Below are 15,888 nucleotides of genomic sequence, written 5' to 3'. Positions count from 1 at the left end.
TGTGCCAGCTATCAGCTAAAATTTGGCTCACTGTATCTGGATAACATTACATAATTGGTCCAGTCCACTAGGATTGTAAAGTAATTTGGAAACAAAAACATCAGGTTAATGTCTGTGAGATTGTGTTGATGTGCTCCAAAGACTGAAAGAAATTTCTCTGAACTGAGAGAAAATGAAAATACATTTTGTGGTAGATTCTGAGCATGTCAACCCAGTTGACTTTTCTCACCTATAGAGCTTCATTTAATATTCACCAGCTGTAGGTCTGACCCAGCTAGTGTGATATATTCCCCTGTAAAACATTTTATTCCTCTTTCCATTTTTAGTGGAGAGAAACAAAAGTTCATCCTGTCTTGTTTTGATTTGATTTGTTTCTTTACGTTTAGGACAACAATTCTCCTGACTCAAAGATCAGAATCCAGTTAATATCTCTGCCTGCATATGGCACTCTCTTACGGATGTCGGGCTCTCATGATGAGGAGCTTTCCAAGGTTTATAATTTCACCATGGAAGACATCAACAACCATAGGATCAGGTATCAAAGAGCATTTCTCCTTCAAGCCATATGTTTAAAAGCTTGGTGGACTTTCCATTAGGGATTTCTTGGCTGTATTATGTTAGTATATCAAATAACTGGTTTGTCTTTTCTTGGCTCTTGCATCCTATCAGATTATGAATGAAAGCATTTCCTGTGTGCAGAATTAGGTTAGGTGTGCATTCACCTATAAATGCAGGGATGAGATGTATTTGCCTGACTGTCAGTGAGACTCCCTGACCCAGATTGTGCTCTGACTTTCACAGCTACTCCACCATGTTTGAGACCAGCAATCAGCCAGTTACAGACATCTTCCACTTCATTGTTTTTGATGCTGATAACAACCGGCTTGATAGACAGATGTTCACCATCATGATCACGTCTGCTCTGACAATGCCATCACTCATTGCTTTTGCTGACCATATCACGGTAAGTGGCTACCCAGGATACTAGAAACAGTGACAAGAATGTCTTAGATGTGAGGAATTGACCAGTGTACCTGGCCTGAGGGGAAATGACTGAAGAAACATAGTGTTGCCCATTCAATCCTGAGTGCAAAGGGCTAACAAATTCCTTGGAGGCCAGAGGAGGCTGACAATATGCTGCATCCCTGAACCTCAGCTGCGTACACCTGTTCTAGTCAGGAGATAAGCTCTCCCTAGAGTGTCTTGTTGGTATCGGTGCAACAAGTCTGACCTAGCCCTGTTTAATATTTCAACCCTGATTTTACCAGCTTGTGTGTAAAAGATGAGCAGAAGACAAGTCTTGAAAACATCTGGTGCTTTGGACTGGTACACAGCATTTCACACTCCTTATCAAAGCCTTTTGAAGTCATCTCCCTCTTTTTCAGCTCTGCATTCCCCTTCCCTTGCCTTCAAAAGGCTCTTCTCAACAAGAAATGCAGATCTCACTTTCCAGGTCAGCACGACTCTGCCAGTTCTCTTCTTGCCCTGATAAAGCACTCAGAGGGGGGCAGGCTGGCTTTGTTCTTAACATCCCACGTAACCTCCCAGTTAGTTTGATGCTTAACAGACCTAGGGGAGGAGAGGACAGGACAGGACTTTGGAGACTGGGCAAGGCTATTCCATAGAGGCAGACTTGTTCTGCTCATGGGTTGCTGTGTGTCGTGTGCAACACAACACAATGTGTTGAGTGGGAGTATTTTTTATATTCATTTGCCTTCCAGGTGGATGAGGGGGGCAGAGTCCCACTGCTGGCTCATCACCACTTAACTGCTGATTATGATACTGCTGCCAAGGAAGACCTGAGGGTCAGAGTTATCACTCTGCCTATGTATGGCTACATTGAAAACACTAAGACAGGTAAACTGCTTGGCTGTCTCTTCTTCCTTCTGGCTGATGAAAGTGAATGTGGGCATTGCCATGCTGAAGCACGTGCTCATCTCTCTCACCCCAGTTCCTCATTGCAGAGCTGGTTGTTACCTCGCAGCTCATAACATCAGCATTACAAGATAAACTGTCTCTGGGCATCATTTCCTCCTAATTCTCATTTGTTGAAGACTAGTCTATGCTATGAAACTGGGAAATTAAGAGCCTTTTCAAGGCTCTTTTCAAATGAAAATACGTTTGTTTATGTATTTGGCTGTCCTTCTTACACAGAACAAACTTTGCTGAATTCCTCTAAATGTCCTAGCAAGCTTTAAAGCTGTGAAAGCTGTGGCAGAGCATGGCTGGTAACATTCTTTTTATCTCATTGTATTACCAAGAAAAGGTAGGATTTATACTATGTTGTCCAAAGATGTTCATTCAGAAGACTTGTCTGTTTAATCCTGTATGTGATCCTAACAGGATTGGAATGTATCATTTTACTTAAATCATAACCTGCCCTTGTAAAATATCACTATATGGCCAGCACAGTGGCTTGTTATAACAGTGATTGCCTTTCTTCTCGAGAGCACGGGTTGCTAACCATTAGACATCAATCCCTCCTGATAGTGTTCTGTGAATGAACTCCAGTTTGGCCATTGTGGTTATGGTGAGCCTCTCTCCTTGAACATGCAACAGCTGGGTGATTTTCTTGGGTATGAGACTTAGTTTTGCAAGGTGAAGCTTGATGTAGAGGTTGTGGTGAGGCCAATGGCACATTGCCTGTTGTCTCATCTCTAAAAAAAGCCTGAGTAATTCAGGGATGTGGGCTTGCTTGTACTATTCATAAAACTTCAGCTTCCCTAATGACTACTCTAATGCAGTAGATGCTGCTTTCTACAAAGGTTACAAGATGTGTGAAAGCCATGTTGTAGGAATGAACATCCTTCTGCACCCTTCATAATGTGCCATTCTTCTCCTAATCCTTCTTCATTTAATTTATCAGTGAGTTGAACATTCTTTCTCTACTGGTGTTCTGATTTGCAGGTGAGAATTTTGGCCCGCATAGTGAGTCTGCTGTGACTACAGACGCATCCTTTTCTCTTCAAGATGTTCTGGAGAACAGCATTTACTACTTCCAGAGTGTCCATGAAAGCATTGAGCCAACAAGTGATGTTTTCAGCTTTTATGTGAGTGATGGCTTCAGCCAGTCTGAGGTGCAGAGCTTGAACATCACAATTCAGGTACACCTTTGCTCTCTGGCTGCCAGAGCCCTCTCCTTTCACGTAGACACGTGGCTTTTAAACTGCATGCTCACTCCTTTGTAATACATGGGAAGGGGATTAAAAGGAATTTCCATCCTCCTCTCAGTTTCCTTGCCCTAGTACAGGCACTTAACTTGCCTGTGATGGGAGACAGTAGTTCTGCATTGCAGCCTCTTCCTCAGGGCTTATTTCTCTGATGTCTCCTCCCTCTTAGAAGCAGCCATGATGCTGGATAGATTTGGAGAGACTGGTGTAGCTCAGTAATGGATATCAGCACCAGTACTGTAATTTGGGAGCTTGTACTTCATTCAGATGGGCAGCAGTCTTTTCCCTTGACTAATTCACTTTTTTGACTGGGACCCATGCAGAGGCAGAACGATGAACCCCCAAAGATGGTCCTGGAGCCTGTCAGAGTGCACAAGGGCTCAGTTGTGGTGATTACCAACGCCTCCCTCAACCTGCAGGACTTGGACACCCAGAACAGTGAGCTTGTCATCATGGTTAGCAGAAGTCCTGAACATGGTAAGTCCTGACAAGCTGGCAGTGTGAGAGGGAGAATGTCTTTGTGCATCAGTGTCTGTATGTTTGTGCGTGATAGAATCCTAGAATGGTTTCGGTTGGAAGGGACCTTAAAGCTCATAGTTCCAACCGCTTGCTGTGGGCAGGGACACCTTCCACTAGACCAGGTTGCTCCAAGACCCTCCAACCTGGCCCTTATATGAGAAAGAGCCTGGTGTATTTGTATAAAGCACATTTAGTCTGTGTTTGGACCAGCAACCACAGAAGGATTATGCTTCAGAACAGGCTTGTTCTTTGAGACTTGTCCCTCGCTCTTTGTAGAAGAGAAAGGGGGACTGCATTTCCCTAGAAAGTTCCCTTTTTTGTTACTCCATTTCCTTCTGTGGGGTTCAGTTCCAAAGAGCTGGGCAACTAGCATCTATCTGCAGTGACAAAGCAAGGAAGGGTGTCAAGTGAAGGCTGGTGTCATGTTAAACTAGCGAGGGCTTTACCCTCTTTTTCAGATCTCATGTGTGCAGCCAAATTCTTACAGGTTTTAGCAATAAGCAGGTAACTTCCTTCAGTTTTGCTGGTAAGGCTGTGTCCACCTCTGTACATCCCACTGAGAGCTGGCACTGAAAGAGTCCCCAGCAGGCTGTCTACTTCCCATAACCTTCATCCATCTATTGTCTGTCAGGTAACCTTCGCAGGAGGCAGACTGCTGCGGAGGCCCCGGAGCATGGACATGTGCTGTCCATGGGTTCGTCCTTCACCTACCAGGACATTTTGGATGAGCTGATCGTTTATACTCAGAGTGGGGCAGCAGCACAAACAGATGAGTTTGGCTTCTCCATCACAGATGGTCTCTACACACAGATGGGGAGGCTGGAGTTCTCCATGGAGCTGCCGAAGAAGCAGGCACCCACGTTAGCTGTCAACAGGAACCTGCAGCTCCCAGCTGGTACGGGGAGAGGGAGGAGAATGGTGTTGCTTGGTATTGCTGTATGGTCCAGTATAAACCAGTTTCTTAGCTGGATTAGCTGAAACTGGTTTTGGACTTTTTTTCTGTGGTCCAGGCTCTGCAGCACGCCTCACAGATCAGTACTTGAAAGCAGCAGCGATTTATTTAGATGACACAATGATTAGATTTGTCATGAAACGGGATCCCAGTACGGGCCATCTGCAGCTGACCAAAACTGATAATCCAGTCCAGATCTCTGTGAAAGGACCTGTCAAAAGTTTCACCCAAGCTGATCTAAATAAAGGTGAGAGCACTTGGTTTTAGATAATCAGCAAGTGATATGTGTCTGATTTAGATAGTCCTGTGAGGAGCAGGGCGTTGGACTCGATGATCCCATGGGTCCCTTTCAACTTGAGATATTCTGTGATTCTCTGATCTTTATGTGAGAGGGAGGATGATTTGAAGCAGGGATGGGAGAGGTAAGGTGGTTGTGTTAGAGCAGAAACGTATCATTAAACAAGTGTTAAGAAGTGTCTCTCAGCAGGAAAAAAAAAGAATAAAGAGCAGAAACAATGAAACCCAAATCCAGGATCTCTGTCAAGCCCCAAGTCCCTCAACTTATGGTGCCAGCATGGTTCCAACCTAAGAATTGAATGATGCAGCCTGTAATAAACACCTCTTTTCTTCTGTCCCTCTCTCCAGGGCAAGTGGTGTACAGTCACAAGAAAGGGGATCCTGGTGGAAATTTTGCCTTCACCTTTGATGTGATTGATGCAGACGGCAACAGTCTGACAGACCAGGTCTTTTATATTAGTGTGTTAGGTAAAGATCATGCTGAAGTCATGTTTTCTGTGCTGCAGAGCTCAGGCTTTCAAAGATTCCCGTCCCACATGTACTGCAAGTTAAAATGTAAATCTTGAGGTTTTATTTGTTATTAATTCAAGTTTGGGGCATGGGGAGAGTTTGCAGATGTAAGGATTAGTTCTTTGGTTTCTAACAGGCTCACTGAAAAAGGCAGAAAAATTCCCTTTAATATCTTCATACTGTCTAGATTGTCTTTAATGCATTACAGTGTTACTGTTCCATTGATTAATGCCAAGGCCCAGAGTACCTGTTTTGGAATTAACCAGTCTGGGAGGTGTTTGTGTGTATGTTGTTTTTGCTTGAGCATTTTGAATTAACACCAAGAAAAAGACAGTCTCCTAACTCAGTTTTGTATTTAACCTTTCAGAGGACAGATTTCCCCCCTCTGTCATTGCTAACAAGGGGCTCGTCTTGGATGAGAACTCGGCTAAGACAATCACCACCCTCCAGCTCTCTGCCACTGACCAGGACAGTGAGCCAAGACAGCTCCAGTACAAGCTCACCAAGCAGCCTCAGCTGGGGCACCTGGAGCATGTGGCCTCCCCAGGTTAGCAAGGCAGTATTTTGCTCGCTACGTACTCTGAGCAGCAAAGCACTGGAGTTAGAGTCCTAAAGATTCACTGCAGGAAAAACGTGCCTAGAGGCAGCAGCACAGAATTATCTTTCCCGATAGAAATCAAATGGTCATTAGCCCAGAGAGCTGAAGAGTAGGGTGAGTGGAGGCAAGGCATCCCAAAGATCACACGTGAAGGTTTATTCAGCCCCTGGGTCCATTTAAGCCCAATGCTAACCTTACCTGGGGGACTCCACAGATGAGTTCAGCTTGCTGCGGTGTGGATCTCCTCTTCCAGGACCTGTTGCTGCATCTGCATGACAAGCAAACCTTCAGCCTTTTCTGTGACCAAATATAGTATACAATGCCCAAAAGAATTCATCCCCTAATGTCCATGGTAATAGAGCTCATCTTGGAGGACAGGCAATTTGCTTTCAGTCCCCTCTTGGCCAGTATGTCCCTTGATCCCCAAACACCAGCCTCTTTTCCCAGCTATGCTTTGGAGAGAGGAAGGGAGCTAACCTCTGAGTTAAAAAGGAAGATACATTGTGGTGTGATGGATATGTGGATAATGAGTTCTGGTAGTTCAGGGAGGGGGGGTTGATCAATCCTGAGAAACTCAGAAAATAATTACTTACAAATGTGATCTGAATTTTAGAGTTGCCTTCTATGCCCACTGACAGTAGGAGTGTCCTACCCCTTTCAGATGAATTAGTATGTATCTCTGTCATATAATATGCTCTTCTGGTTTAGATTGTAGTAATCTAAGATTATATTTCTTCTTAGAACTGGGTTTCTCATTAATGTGAGATTAAAGTGGAAATACCTGCTGTGTATTTTCAAGATGTAGACAGTCCTTGTACAACTCAGTTTTAGTATGTGGTTTGCCTCATCTTCTCACAGTGTAAGATGTCCTCTGGCAAATACATTGAAAGGGTAGGAATAATGAATGGGAATTATAATAAGTAGCCCCCTCCTGAGACAAAAATTAAAAGCTTGCAATATTTTTACTAAATTGCCAACTAAACAGTGAATCTTGTACGTCAGAGACCTTAAGGAGCTGGCTTAAGGATTTTATTCCTCCTGTTATTTAAAATGATGATTCTGATTTCTGTGCTTTTTCATGTTGGTGGTGGACTAAGAAAAATACAGTTACACACTGTGATAGGGTTGTTCTCATGATTTAAATGACCTAAACCTAAGGAGAGAGTACTGGAGTGTTCATAAGAGAGCACAGACCTTTAAAGCTAATGAGCTCTGAGGAAACCTTGGCTAATCATCCAGTTTTGGCTCATTTGTTTCATCAGATCCTGGTGCCTTTTGTAGCATGGCCAATACTTGTCAGTAGCCATTTAGCATCATAAATTAGTGAAAAACTTTTTGTCAGGGTTTTTATTGGTGGTGGTACAGCCTGAATTGGAGCAGAACAATCCAAGACTGAGTGCTTATGGCTAGATATGTCCAGCTCCCTATATTTCCCCCTGCTTCCCTCTGTATTGCACATTTTACCTTACTGTTCTTTTTCTAGGGACAAGGATTATTTCCTTCAGCCAGGCAGATCTGGCCTCTCGCAACATCCGATATGTCCACACCAGTGACACTGAAAAGCATACAGATGCATTCACCTTTTCTGTGTCTGATGGAACAAATGAGGTAAGTCCGGCATGTTTCTTCACCTGAGCAGAGCAGGGTAGTGATTCTGTACAATGTGATGGGACTCAGTTTTCCTCTTGCATGCTTGAGAGAGACAGTTACACATGACAAGGGAAATGAAACAAGCCACACATGGGCTTGTCAGTCAGCAACATTGGGTGCTCTTACTTCTGCTGCTATGAGAGATCTCACAGGGAAGGAAGCAAGCCCTGTGAAGGTAAGGGGCATGTAGCCTCATGAGATTGGTTTACCAAGATTTCAGTGTCTGGTTTTCATCTGCTTACCAGCTGCTCCTGGAGATCTGCTTTGATCCAGTGCAGTGATTTAGTGGGAAGGAGTAGAAGAGGTCATGTTCATGTGATCTGACCTTAAGCTCATATTTACTCCCTAAACAAGGCTGGAACAAAGTGACCCAAACTGGATGACCATGGTCTTCTTCAAGCATTTCTGTTTTAATGGAGTTGTACTCTTGGTAGACTGAATTCATCACGAGAAGCTTTTCCTCCTGTTCCAGGTAAGCCAGACATTTGACATCACCATAAACCCTGTGGATGACTCCTTACCCATAGTGCAAAGCCTTGGGATGACAGTTCAGGAAGGACTGAGAAAAACCATCACGGAGTTTGAGCTTAAAGCAACAGATGCTGACACAGAGGTAAGACAGGACTCCCCCTTGCCTCCTCCCTCCCGTCTTCTGCTGCGTATCTGGGCTATCAGAAAAATGGGCTTGTGTTCAAAGAGAAAGATTATAGGGAGTGTCATCTCTCCCTGTGATCATACCCTGTCTGATCACAACATCAAACAAACAGCTTGTAGGAGGTCCAGCTTGCATATAAATAGATGAATGCGTGTTTGGTGTTTAAGCAAAGCAAAGCCCTGGCTCAAGTCATCTGGGATGTCTCTCGGACACATAAGCAACAAACCTGCCCAGGGAACATTTAGAAGTTGTGATCACAGCTGATCCTTGCCCTGTACCGCCTTCTCTGTGAACATTGTGAATGTGAACCGAGCTTATACCTAGCCTTGACACCGAGTTTATGCCTAGCACAGAGGAAAATGACATTTCCTTTTCCTCCTCCTGGATCTGGCCAGAGGCTAAGTGGTCTATTGTTGGCTCTACCTCACTGCAGTTGCCTGCAGCAAGAGAGCTCCTGGCTGCCTGTTATTGCCAGGAACCAAAGATCCTTCCCCAAATGTTATCGCTTCTTCCAGCCCCAACAGAAGTGACATGAAGCAAGTTGCTTAGAATGGCTGCAGCATGGGGGACCGCTTTTGTGTTCAAGGAGTTGTCTCTTGAATGCGTAAGGACGTGCGTGTCCTGGCCCTGGGGTCATATCATCAGCTTTGCCACTCTGTCCCCTTGTTGCAGGCTGAGTCAATTATGTTCACAGTCGTGCAGTCTCCCCGGCATGGCCTGATTGAACGCACCAGCAATGGGCACCATTATCACCAAGCCACCACCTTCACGATGGATGACATCTACCAGAATCGCATCAGCTATAGTCATGATGGTAGCAACTCGCTGAAGGATCGCTTCACTTTCACTGTGTCTGATGGGACCAATCCCTTTTTCATTATGGAGGATGGAGGGAGGCAGGTAAGGGAAGGAGAAGGGATGGGAGGGAGACCTTCTGTAACTAGTAGAAAGCTACCTTCTCTCAGGGGAGACTTAGCTGCTGTCACTCCACTGAAAATGAGGGCTGAGTATTCTCAGTTATGTGATGCCATTTACTTCTTCTCTGGGGTACCAGCCTTTGTGTGTGCAAACTCACCCCAGGACCTTGATCCCAGCAGAGCTGAAAGGAGCAAAGCTGGTAATATGGTGGATGAGGCTCTGGCTCCTGAAGTAACAGCTATCTCTCTGAACTTTTGTCAGGTTGTGACAGCAGCACCACAGCGCTTCAAAGTGGATGTTCTATCTGTGGATGATGGGACACCCAGGGTCGTCACCAACCTGGGTTTGCAGTGGCTGGAGTATGTGGATGGCAAGGTAACTGCCTGTGTGGGGTTAGCTTCGATTGTTTCTTGGGCTGTTCCAGGTGAAGAAGATTCCCAGGAGAACATCCTGATCCTTCAGCATTTTATTTTTGTGCTATGGAACAGGTGTCCCTCTGTGCCCAGGAAGTGTCTTGGAAAAGTCAAGAGGTGTGCAGGGATGCCTGCACTGCAGCTCCCTTAGCAAAACCAAGCAGTGTGGCTCCAGTGGACTAAATTGCTTCTTGGACCACCTCCTTCCATTTCATCAGCCAGACCATCAAGCCTGGCTCTTCTTGGCTCTTGTACGAGCTGTGCAGTGCAGTACAGCTCCTGCCCACCTTCCTGGGCAGACGCATCTGTCTCCTCTTGTCCCTTCTCCCCAGGGTATGTTTTCAGCTTTGCTGATGGCAGAGAAGTCTTGATTATGTGCCACAGCAGCCATGGTAGAGATACATGGCTTTCAAAGAGATATGGTATAGGAATTTCTTGCTGTGACATGCCTTTGTTTTGCTGAAGTCCAGACAAAACCCCAGGAAATTCTCCCTTGTGCTTGTTTTTGAGGACCGAGCATTAACTGCAAAGAAATACTTCCGGTTTTCCCAGGAAAAATAGTTGTAAGATACTGCAGTAAGAAATTGTATAAAGAAATGCCTTTCAGCTCAAATTCCTGACTTCAGAAAAAGCACTCCTACAGCTTCAGCCAGTTCAGATCTCTCTTTTCTCCTAGAGTTAGAGGTGTTTTCTTTATAAAGAGAAAGCGAAACATGGTGAAACTGAGGCACATCCATGTGAGGTCATTGGAAAGAGGCTCGCTAAAGCAGCATGAGTTTTCCTGAGTGAATCCTTCAGCTTGAGGCTGTTTGTAAATGTTTTTTTGTAAAGCCACGCTTCCCCTGAGCATCGGCACAGTTCATGGAGCAGTGGTTTCCAGGTGAAAGCAAAAGATTTGCCACAGCTTTTAGCCCCAGCTAGATAGGGCTGGGCAGCTTGTTCTGAATTTGCTTTTCTTGGAGCCACAGTGGTTTTTTATTAAACACACCAGATGTGAGGCAGAATTTGAGTCCTTCCTGTGCTGTCAAACACCTCGTGGGGCATCTGTCTGTTCAAGGCTGCTCTGTGCTTTTGCATCCCTTAGCAAACTTTTCCTGTTTGAAAGAGGGATGATCGGGCTTTTTGGATGAGCAGTCAATTAGACTTGCACTGATGGATCTCCTGAATTTTACTCTCTTGTTTTGGCTTTAATCCAGGCAACCAATCTAATCACTAAGAAGGAATTACTGACAACAGATCCTGACACAGATGACAAACAGCTGATCTATGAGATAACAGCTGGTCCCAGAAACGGTCATGTGGAGAGCAAGCTGAAGCCAGGAACAACTGTGACCACCTTTACGCAGGGTATGGAGTTGGGCTGTGTATACTTTGCTTTTTTCCTTCAAATGCTTCAGTTTGTCAAGATAGCTTGTGACTGGGGGGTGCAGGGAGAAGGTGGTAGGGGGCAATACAAGGGGCAAATCTCAAAGGTGTGTCAAAAAAATAAGAATTGAACTTTGCTCTCCATTCCAGGAATCCTGTCATTTCTTACAGATGCTAGCCTGTGTCCTGTAGTACACCCGTGTTTCTTGCATTTCATCAAAACTACTTTAAATTTACCTTATTTTTAAGTGTGAGACATTATGGGTAAAGACTAGGCAAGGGAATGTCTTGTCACAGCTTGTAGGGAGGCTCCTACCACAGGTAGGACTAAGAAAGTTAGAAAAGGTCCTGCAGCATAAAGGACATTTAGAGAATCTGGTCCCTGTGGCTGCATGGATGAATGTCTCCACACTGCTCATCTATAAACTGCTGCTGAATTTCTGGGTTGGCTTATTGGATGTCTCCTTCCACAGAGGAAGTGAACCAGGGCCTCATTCGGTATGTGATGCATGAGGAGAAGGTTCAGGAGACCATGGACAGCTTTCAGTTCCTAGTGAAGGACAGCAAACCCAATGTGGTCAGTGGAAACATTTTCCATGTCCAGTGGTCTCTCCTCGGCTTTACGGACACCAGGTAAATGGTTTGAGGTTTACAGAACTGCTTCAGGCGGATTAGGTCTGATCTGTAGGGAGGCAGGTTGAGCTCTGTAATATGTGAGCTCCCTTCCAGTATGGAGGTGGGAACTCATGCGTTTTTCAGAGTGTGACAGAGGAGAAGTTCCTGCTGGGTGTTAAACCATACAGCAGGGTCACTGAATAGCTGCTGTCTGCCCAAGTCTCTCATGATTAGTGTCCCTCAGATTTTTGATGGAGGCAACAGTCAGCCTGAGTCTGTTGTGCAGTATCAACATAAATACACAGGGGTTGCTCCCCAGCCTGTTGTTTGTATCTGCTTGATACAAACCTATGTCAGCTGTATGCTGAGCTGCATCAAAAGGAGCATGGCCAGTAGGTCGAGGGAAGGGATTCTCTCCTACTCCACTTCGGTGAGAGCCCTCATGCAGTCCTACATCCAGCTCTGGGGTCTGCAGCATAAGAAGGGTGTGGACCTTCTTGAGCAAGTCTAGAGGAGCCGTGAAGATGATCAAAGGCTGGAGCACCTCTGCTCTGCAAACAGGCTGAGAGAGTTAGGCTTGTTCACCTTGGAGAGGAGAAGACTCCAGGGAGACCTTAAAGCAGTTCCAGTGCCTAAAGGGGCCAACAAGAATTCTGGAGAGTGGCTTTTGACAAGGGCAAGTAGGGATAGGACAAGGGGGAATGGTTTTAACCTGATAGGGGAGTTTTAGATTAGATATTGGAAAGTTCTTCCCTTTGAGGGTGGTGAGGCGCTGGTACAGGTTGCCTAGCGAAGCTGTGGCTGCTCCATCCCTGGCAGTGTTCAAGACCAGGTTGGATGGGCTTCGGGCAACCTTGTCCATTAGAAAAGGTCCTGCAGCATAAAGGACATTTAGAGAATCTGGTCCCTGTGGCTGCATGGATGAATGTCTCCACACTGCTCATCTATAAACTGCTGCTGAATTTCTGGGTTGGCTTATGTCTCCTTCCACAGGGGAGGTGAACCAGGGCCTCATTCGGTATGTGTCCCTGCCCATGGCAGGGGTTTGGAACTAGATGAGCTTTAAGGTCCCATCCAACCAAACCAGTCTGTGATTCAATGGTGTGTTTCCAGCTACAGTGTCAGAGAGAACGCAGGCTCTGTCAGCATCACTGTGAGGCGGGTTGGTAACCTCAACCAGTATGCGATTGTCTTGTGCCGCACGGAGCAGGGAACGGCCACATCCAGCTCCGGTTCACAGCTGGGAGAGCATGACTATGTGGAGTACGCGGGGCAGGTAGGTTGGGGACACCAGGAAAGGGAAGGTCTTACCATGCATGCCATTCAGCTTGGATGACAGAACTGATAAAACCACAAAGGAGACTGTATTGCCTTTCTAAAATGTGTGGTTTATTTGCTTTCTGAAGAGGTCTCTTTTTTTCTTCAGTTTTTAGGTTGACATATATGCTTTGCAGGAATGTTCTGACAGGCCACAAATGTTACAGGCTTGCCTGTGTAGGAATGTCATTCCTGATCATGCAAAGGGCTACTTATGGCTGAGATCAGAAGGGGTAGGGGTCTACACACTGCATTTGCTGCTGTCTTTGACCTCCACTAGCATTTATCCTCGTTTAATGTCAGTGTCTGATGCTGCCAGTGGCTCAGACAATGGTGAGAGAAGAAGGACAGCAAGTTTCAGACTCCAATCCAAAGACAACAGCCCACTTGCTGTCTTCCAGGTGCAGTTTGAGGAGCGGGAGGACACCAAGGCCTGCACCATCATCATTAATGATGACAACATCTTTGAGAACATGGAGAGCTTTGCTGTGGAGCTCAGCATGCCAGCGTATGCTCTGCTGGGGAACATCACCCGGGCCACGGTCACTATCACGGACACAGAGGATGAGCCCACCTTGCAGTTCGACAGGAAAACATACCATGTCAGTGAGACCGATGGGTTTCTCTCTGCTCCTGTGGAAAGGAAAGGTGGGTCAAGCATGTGCAGACAGGCTGTGAAGTATATGTGGCTGCCTAGAGCTTGGACTTTAATTCTGTACTTTATAGGAGCAGTTCAGTGCCTGTCTCCTGCAGTCTCTTCTCACATGACTAGGATTACTGCAAAGCTGCTGAGGAGTCTTTGCAGTCTGTACCTTTGCCAGGCTCAGGAAAACAACTGTTTCCAGTTGGCAGGCAAATAACAGTGACCCCCCAAACAAGAGGTCTTCCTTGGGTTTGCTTGTTTATGATTTTGGGTTGATTCTTTGATTTTTTGGAAGTACCTTTATGGTGCAACTCAAATGACAAGCAACAACAGGGAACAGATGGTTTGGTTTTCTTTCCGAGCTCTGCTGTAAGATTTACCAATGCAGTTAAAGCTCCTTACTTTTGGATTCATTTCTCCTCACAGCATGAGCAGGAGAAAACCCTTATATTTATTTGCTGCTTCTTTGTGATCTGTGTTTTATGTGGACCTTACCAATCTGTATTCTTTAATAAGTAAGTGCCACCCCCAGTTCCTGATCATGGTAACCAGAGTGCAGATTTGGAGTATGCCTGGAAGTCAGACCTAAACGAGCTTTTATGCCGGTTTAGGAGCAGGGATGGTGGTGTTCTTAACTCCTCACCCTCTTATCTGACTGCTGCTTTAAGTGAATGGTATGTCCACCAAATAGAGTAGAAGTATTTCCATAGAGTTAAGGGTTTTTTCTGTTGTGTCTTAGGGGATACCAGCAGCAAAGTGTCTGCTCTGTGCTACACCGTCCCCAAATCAGCCAAGGGAAGCAGCCTTCATATGCTGGAATCTGGCTCCGACTTCAAGTCCCGAGGGATGGCAGATGACAGCCGCATTGTTTTCGGTCCGGGTGTCACTGTCACGACATGTGACATCAGGTTGATTGATGACAGTGAATATGAAGAAGAAGAGGAGTTTGAGATTGTGTTGGCTGAGCCCTCAGATAATGCGCGTGTTGGCAGCCGGGCTTCAGCCACTGTCTTCATCAGTGGTCCCAATGATGCCTCCACAGTGTCCCTGGGGAATGCTACTTTCACTGTCAGCGAGGCTGCAGGTGAAGAGTGCTGCTGCACAGCTCACTGGGTTGCTTTCCATCAAAGCATGCTTTCAGGAAGAGTGATAGGAGTGATTTAGGGCACAGCAGCAGAATTGTGAAAGATCTGCTGAAGGTTTCTGCTCTTCTCTCTGCACTTGTGAGGAGGGCTGGGGGTTGTTCTCTGCAATAGCGTGTGCTGGGTGCAGGAGCAGTGATGAGGAGAGAAGGGCATGCTGAAGGGAAGGGAGTGGGTTTGTGGTATGTGCCTGCTTTCTCATCTTGGTTCTCTCTCATGTGCAACTGGTGATGCAGGAAACATTGAGATTCCAGTCCTCCGACAGGGACCTGATCTCTCAACCCCTATCTCGGTGTGGTGTGCCACTCGGGCGTCAGACCCTCCATCTGCCAGCCCAGGAATCGATTATGTCCCCAGCTCCAGGAAAATAGAGTTCAGGCCCGGCGAGACAGAAGAGGTGAGGAGCCAGGGCCACTCCTGATGAGTCTGCTCTGTCTGGTGACACTTCTCTCTTGTTTACGTCACTGCCATTTGCCTGTTTTGAAAATCCTCTCAGGGCCACTTGAGGATTGTTAATGAATCTGCTAGGTCCGGACTTACATCTGATCAGTGCTTCAGACAGAGAAGACAGAGTCAGGCCACCTCTCCCAGGATGAAGATGGCTGCCTAATCTCCAAAATGATATGCCAGATTTATCTTGAACATTGTTTCCAGTGATAAATGAATTCAGGAAGGGCCTGACATAATAACTTTATATTAGACACCCAAATGTGAGTGCTGGGAAGGATGAAAGTTTTGCATCTCTGCTTTCCTTCTAGTTCTGCACTCTGACAATCCTGGACGATGCACAGTACCCAGTGATAGAAGGGCTGGAAACATTTGTGGTTTATCTCAGCTCACCCCATGGAGCTGAGCTGACAAAGCCATTCCAAGCCATCGTGGCCATTAATGACATCTTCCAGGATGGTGAGTTGTCCATGGCAGCTCTGTCCAGCCCATCCTAGCCTTTTCCTTAACAATTCCATGCAGCAGGAAGCTAGTGCAAGTTACGTTATTTATAGGCTGGAATAGCCTATTTTCCTGGGATCCTCTTATTCCATGTGGCTGCTCTGTTTTCTTCCATGCTTCACTGCCCACAGGAACTTGGAGTCTTCAGAAATGCAGAATGAGTTTCCCTGTAGTGT

At 45.9% G+C, this 15,888-nt stretch overlaps 1 protein-coding gene across 1 annotated transcript in view; it reads left to right on the top strand.

The window, feature by feature from the left end:
* The window catches only part of FRAS1 (Fraser extracellular matrix complex subunit 1), a gene marked incomplete at its 5' end in the record, with an annotated part of 161,985 nt that overhangs the window by 132,456 nt on the left and 13,641 nt on the right, over positions 1–15,888 (top strand). Inside the window, 20 exons of the mRNA XM_080627997.1 lie at positions 387–535; positions 802–964; positions 1,722–1,857; positions 2,908–3,104; positions 3,494–3,647; positions 4,321–4,584; positions 4,700–4,888; positions 5,287–5,406; positions 5,816–5,995; positions 7,530–7,654; positions 8,169–8,309; positions 9,024–9,251; positions 9,531–9,644; positions 10,879–11,029; positions 11,521–11,680; positions 12,776–12,938; positions 13,381–13,627; positions 14,362–14,706; positions 15,001–15,161; positions 15,523–15,670. Of these exons, the coding sequence (XP_080484123.1) occupies positions 387–535; positions 802–964; positions 1,722–1,857; positions 2,908–3,104; positions 3,494–3,647; positions 4,321–4,584; positions 4,700–4,888; positions 5,287–5,406; positions 5,816–5,995; positions 7,530–7,654; positions 8,169–8,309; positions 9,024–9,251; positions 9,531–9,644; positions 10,879–11,029; positions 11,521–11,680; positions 12,776–12,938; positions 13,381–13,627; positions 14,362–14,706; positions 15,001–15,161; positions 15,523–15,670 (3,535 nt within the window). The remainder of the gene's footprint in view (positions 1–386; positions 536–801; positions 965–1,721; positions 1,858–2,907; positions 3,105–3,493; positions 3,648–4,320; positions 4,585–4,699; positions 4,889–5,286; positions 5,407–5,815; positions 5,996–7,529; positions 7,655–8,168; positions 8,310–9,023; positions 9,252–9,530; positions 9,645–10,878; positions 11,030–11,520; positions 11,681–12,775; positions 12,939–13,380; positions 13,628–14,361; positions 14,707–15,000; positions 15,162–15,522; positions 15,671–15,888) is intronic.

This window comes from Psittacula echo (genome assembly GCF_963264785.1).
Source record: "Psittacula echo genome assembly, chromosome: 1".
In the NCBI taxonomy this organism is placed as follows: domain Eukaryota; kingdom Metazoa; phylum Chordata; class Aves; order Psittaciformes; family Psittacidae; genus Psittacula; species Psittacula echo.
Note: the sequence above shows the minus strand (reverse complement) of the source record. Positions and strands in the feature narration are given on the sequence as shown.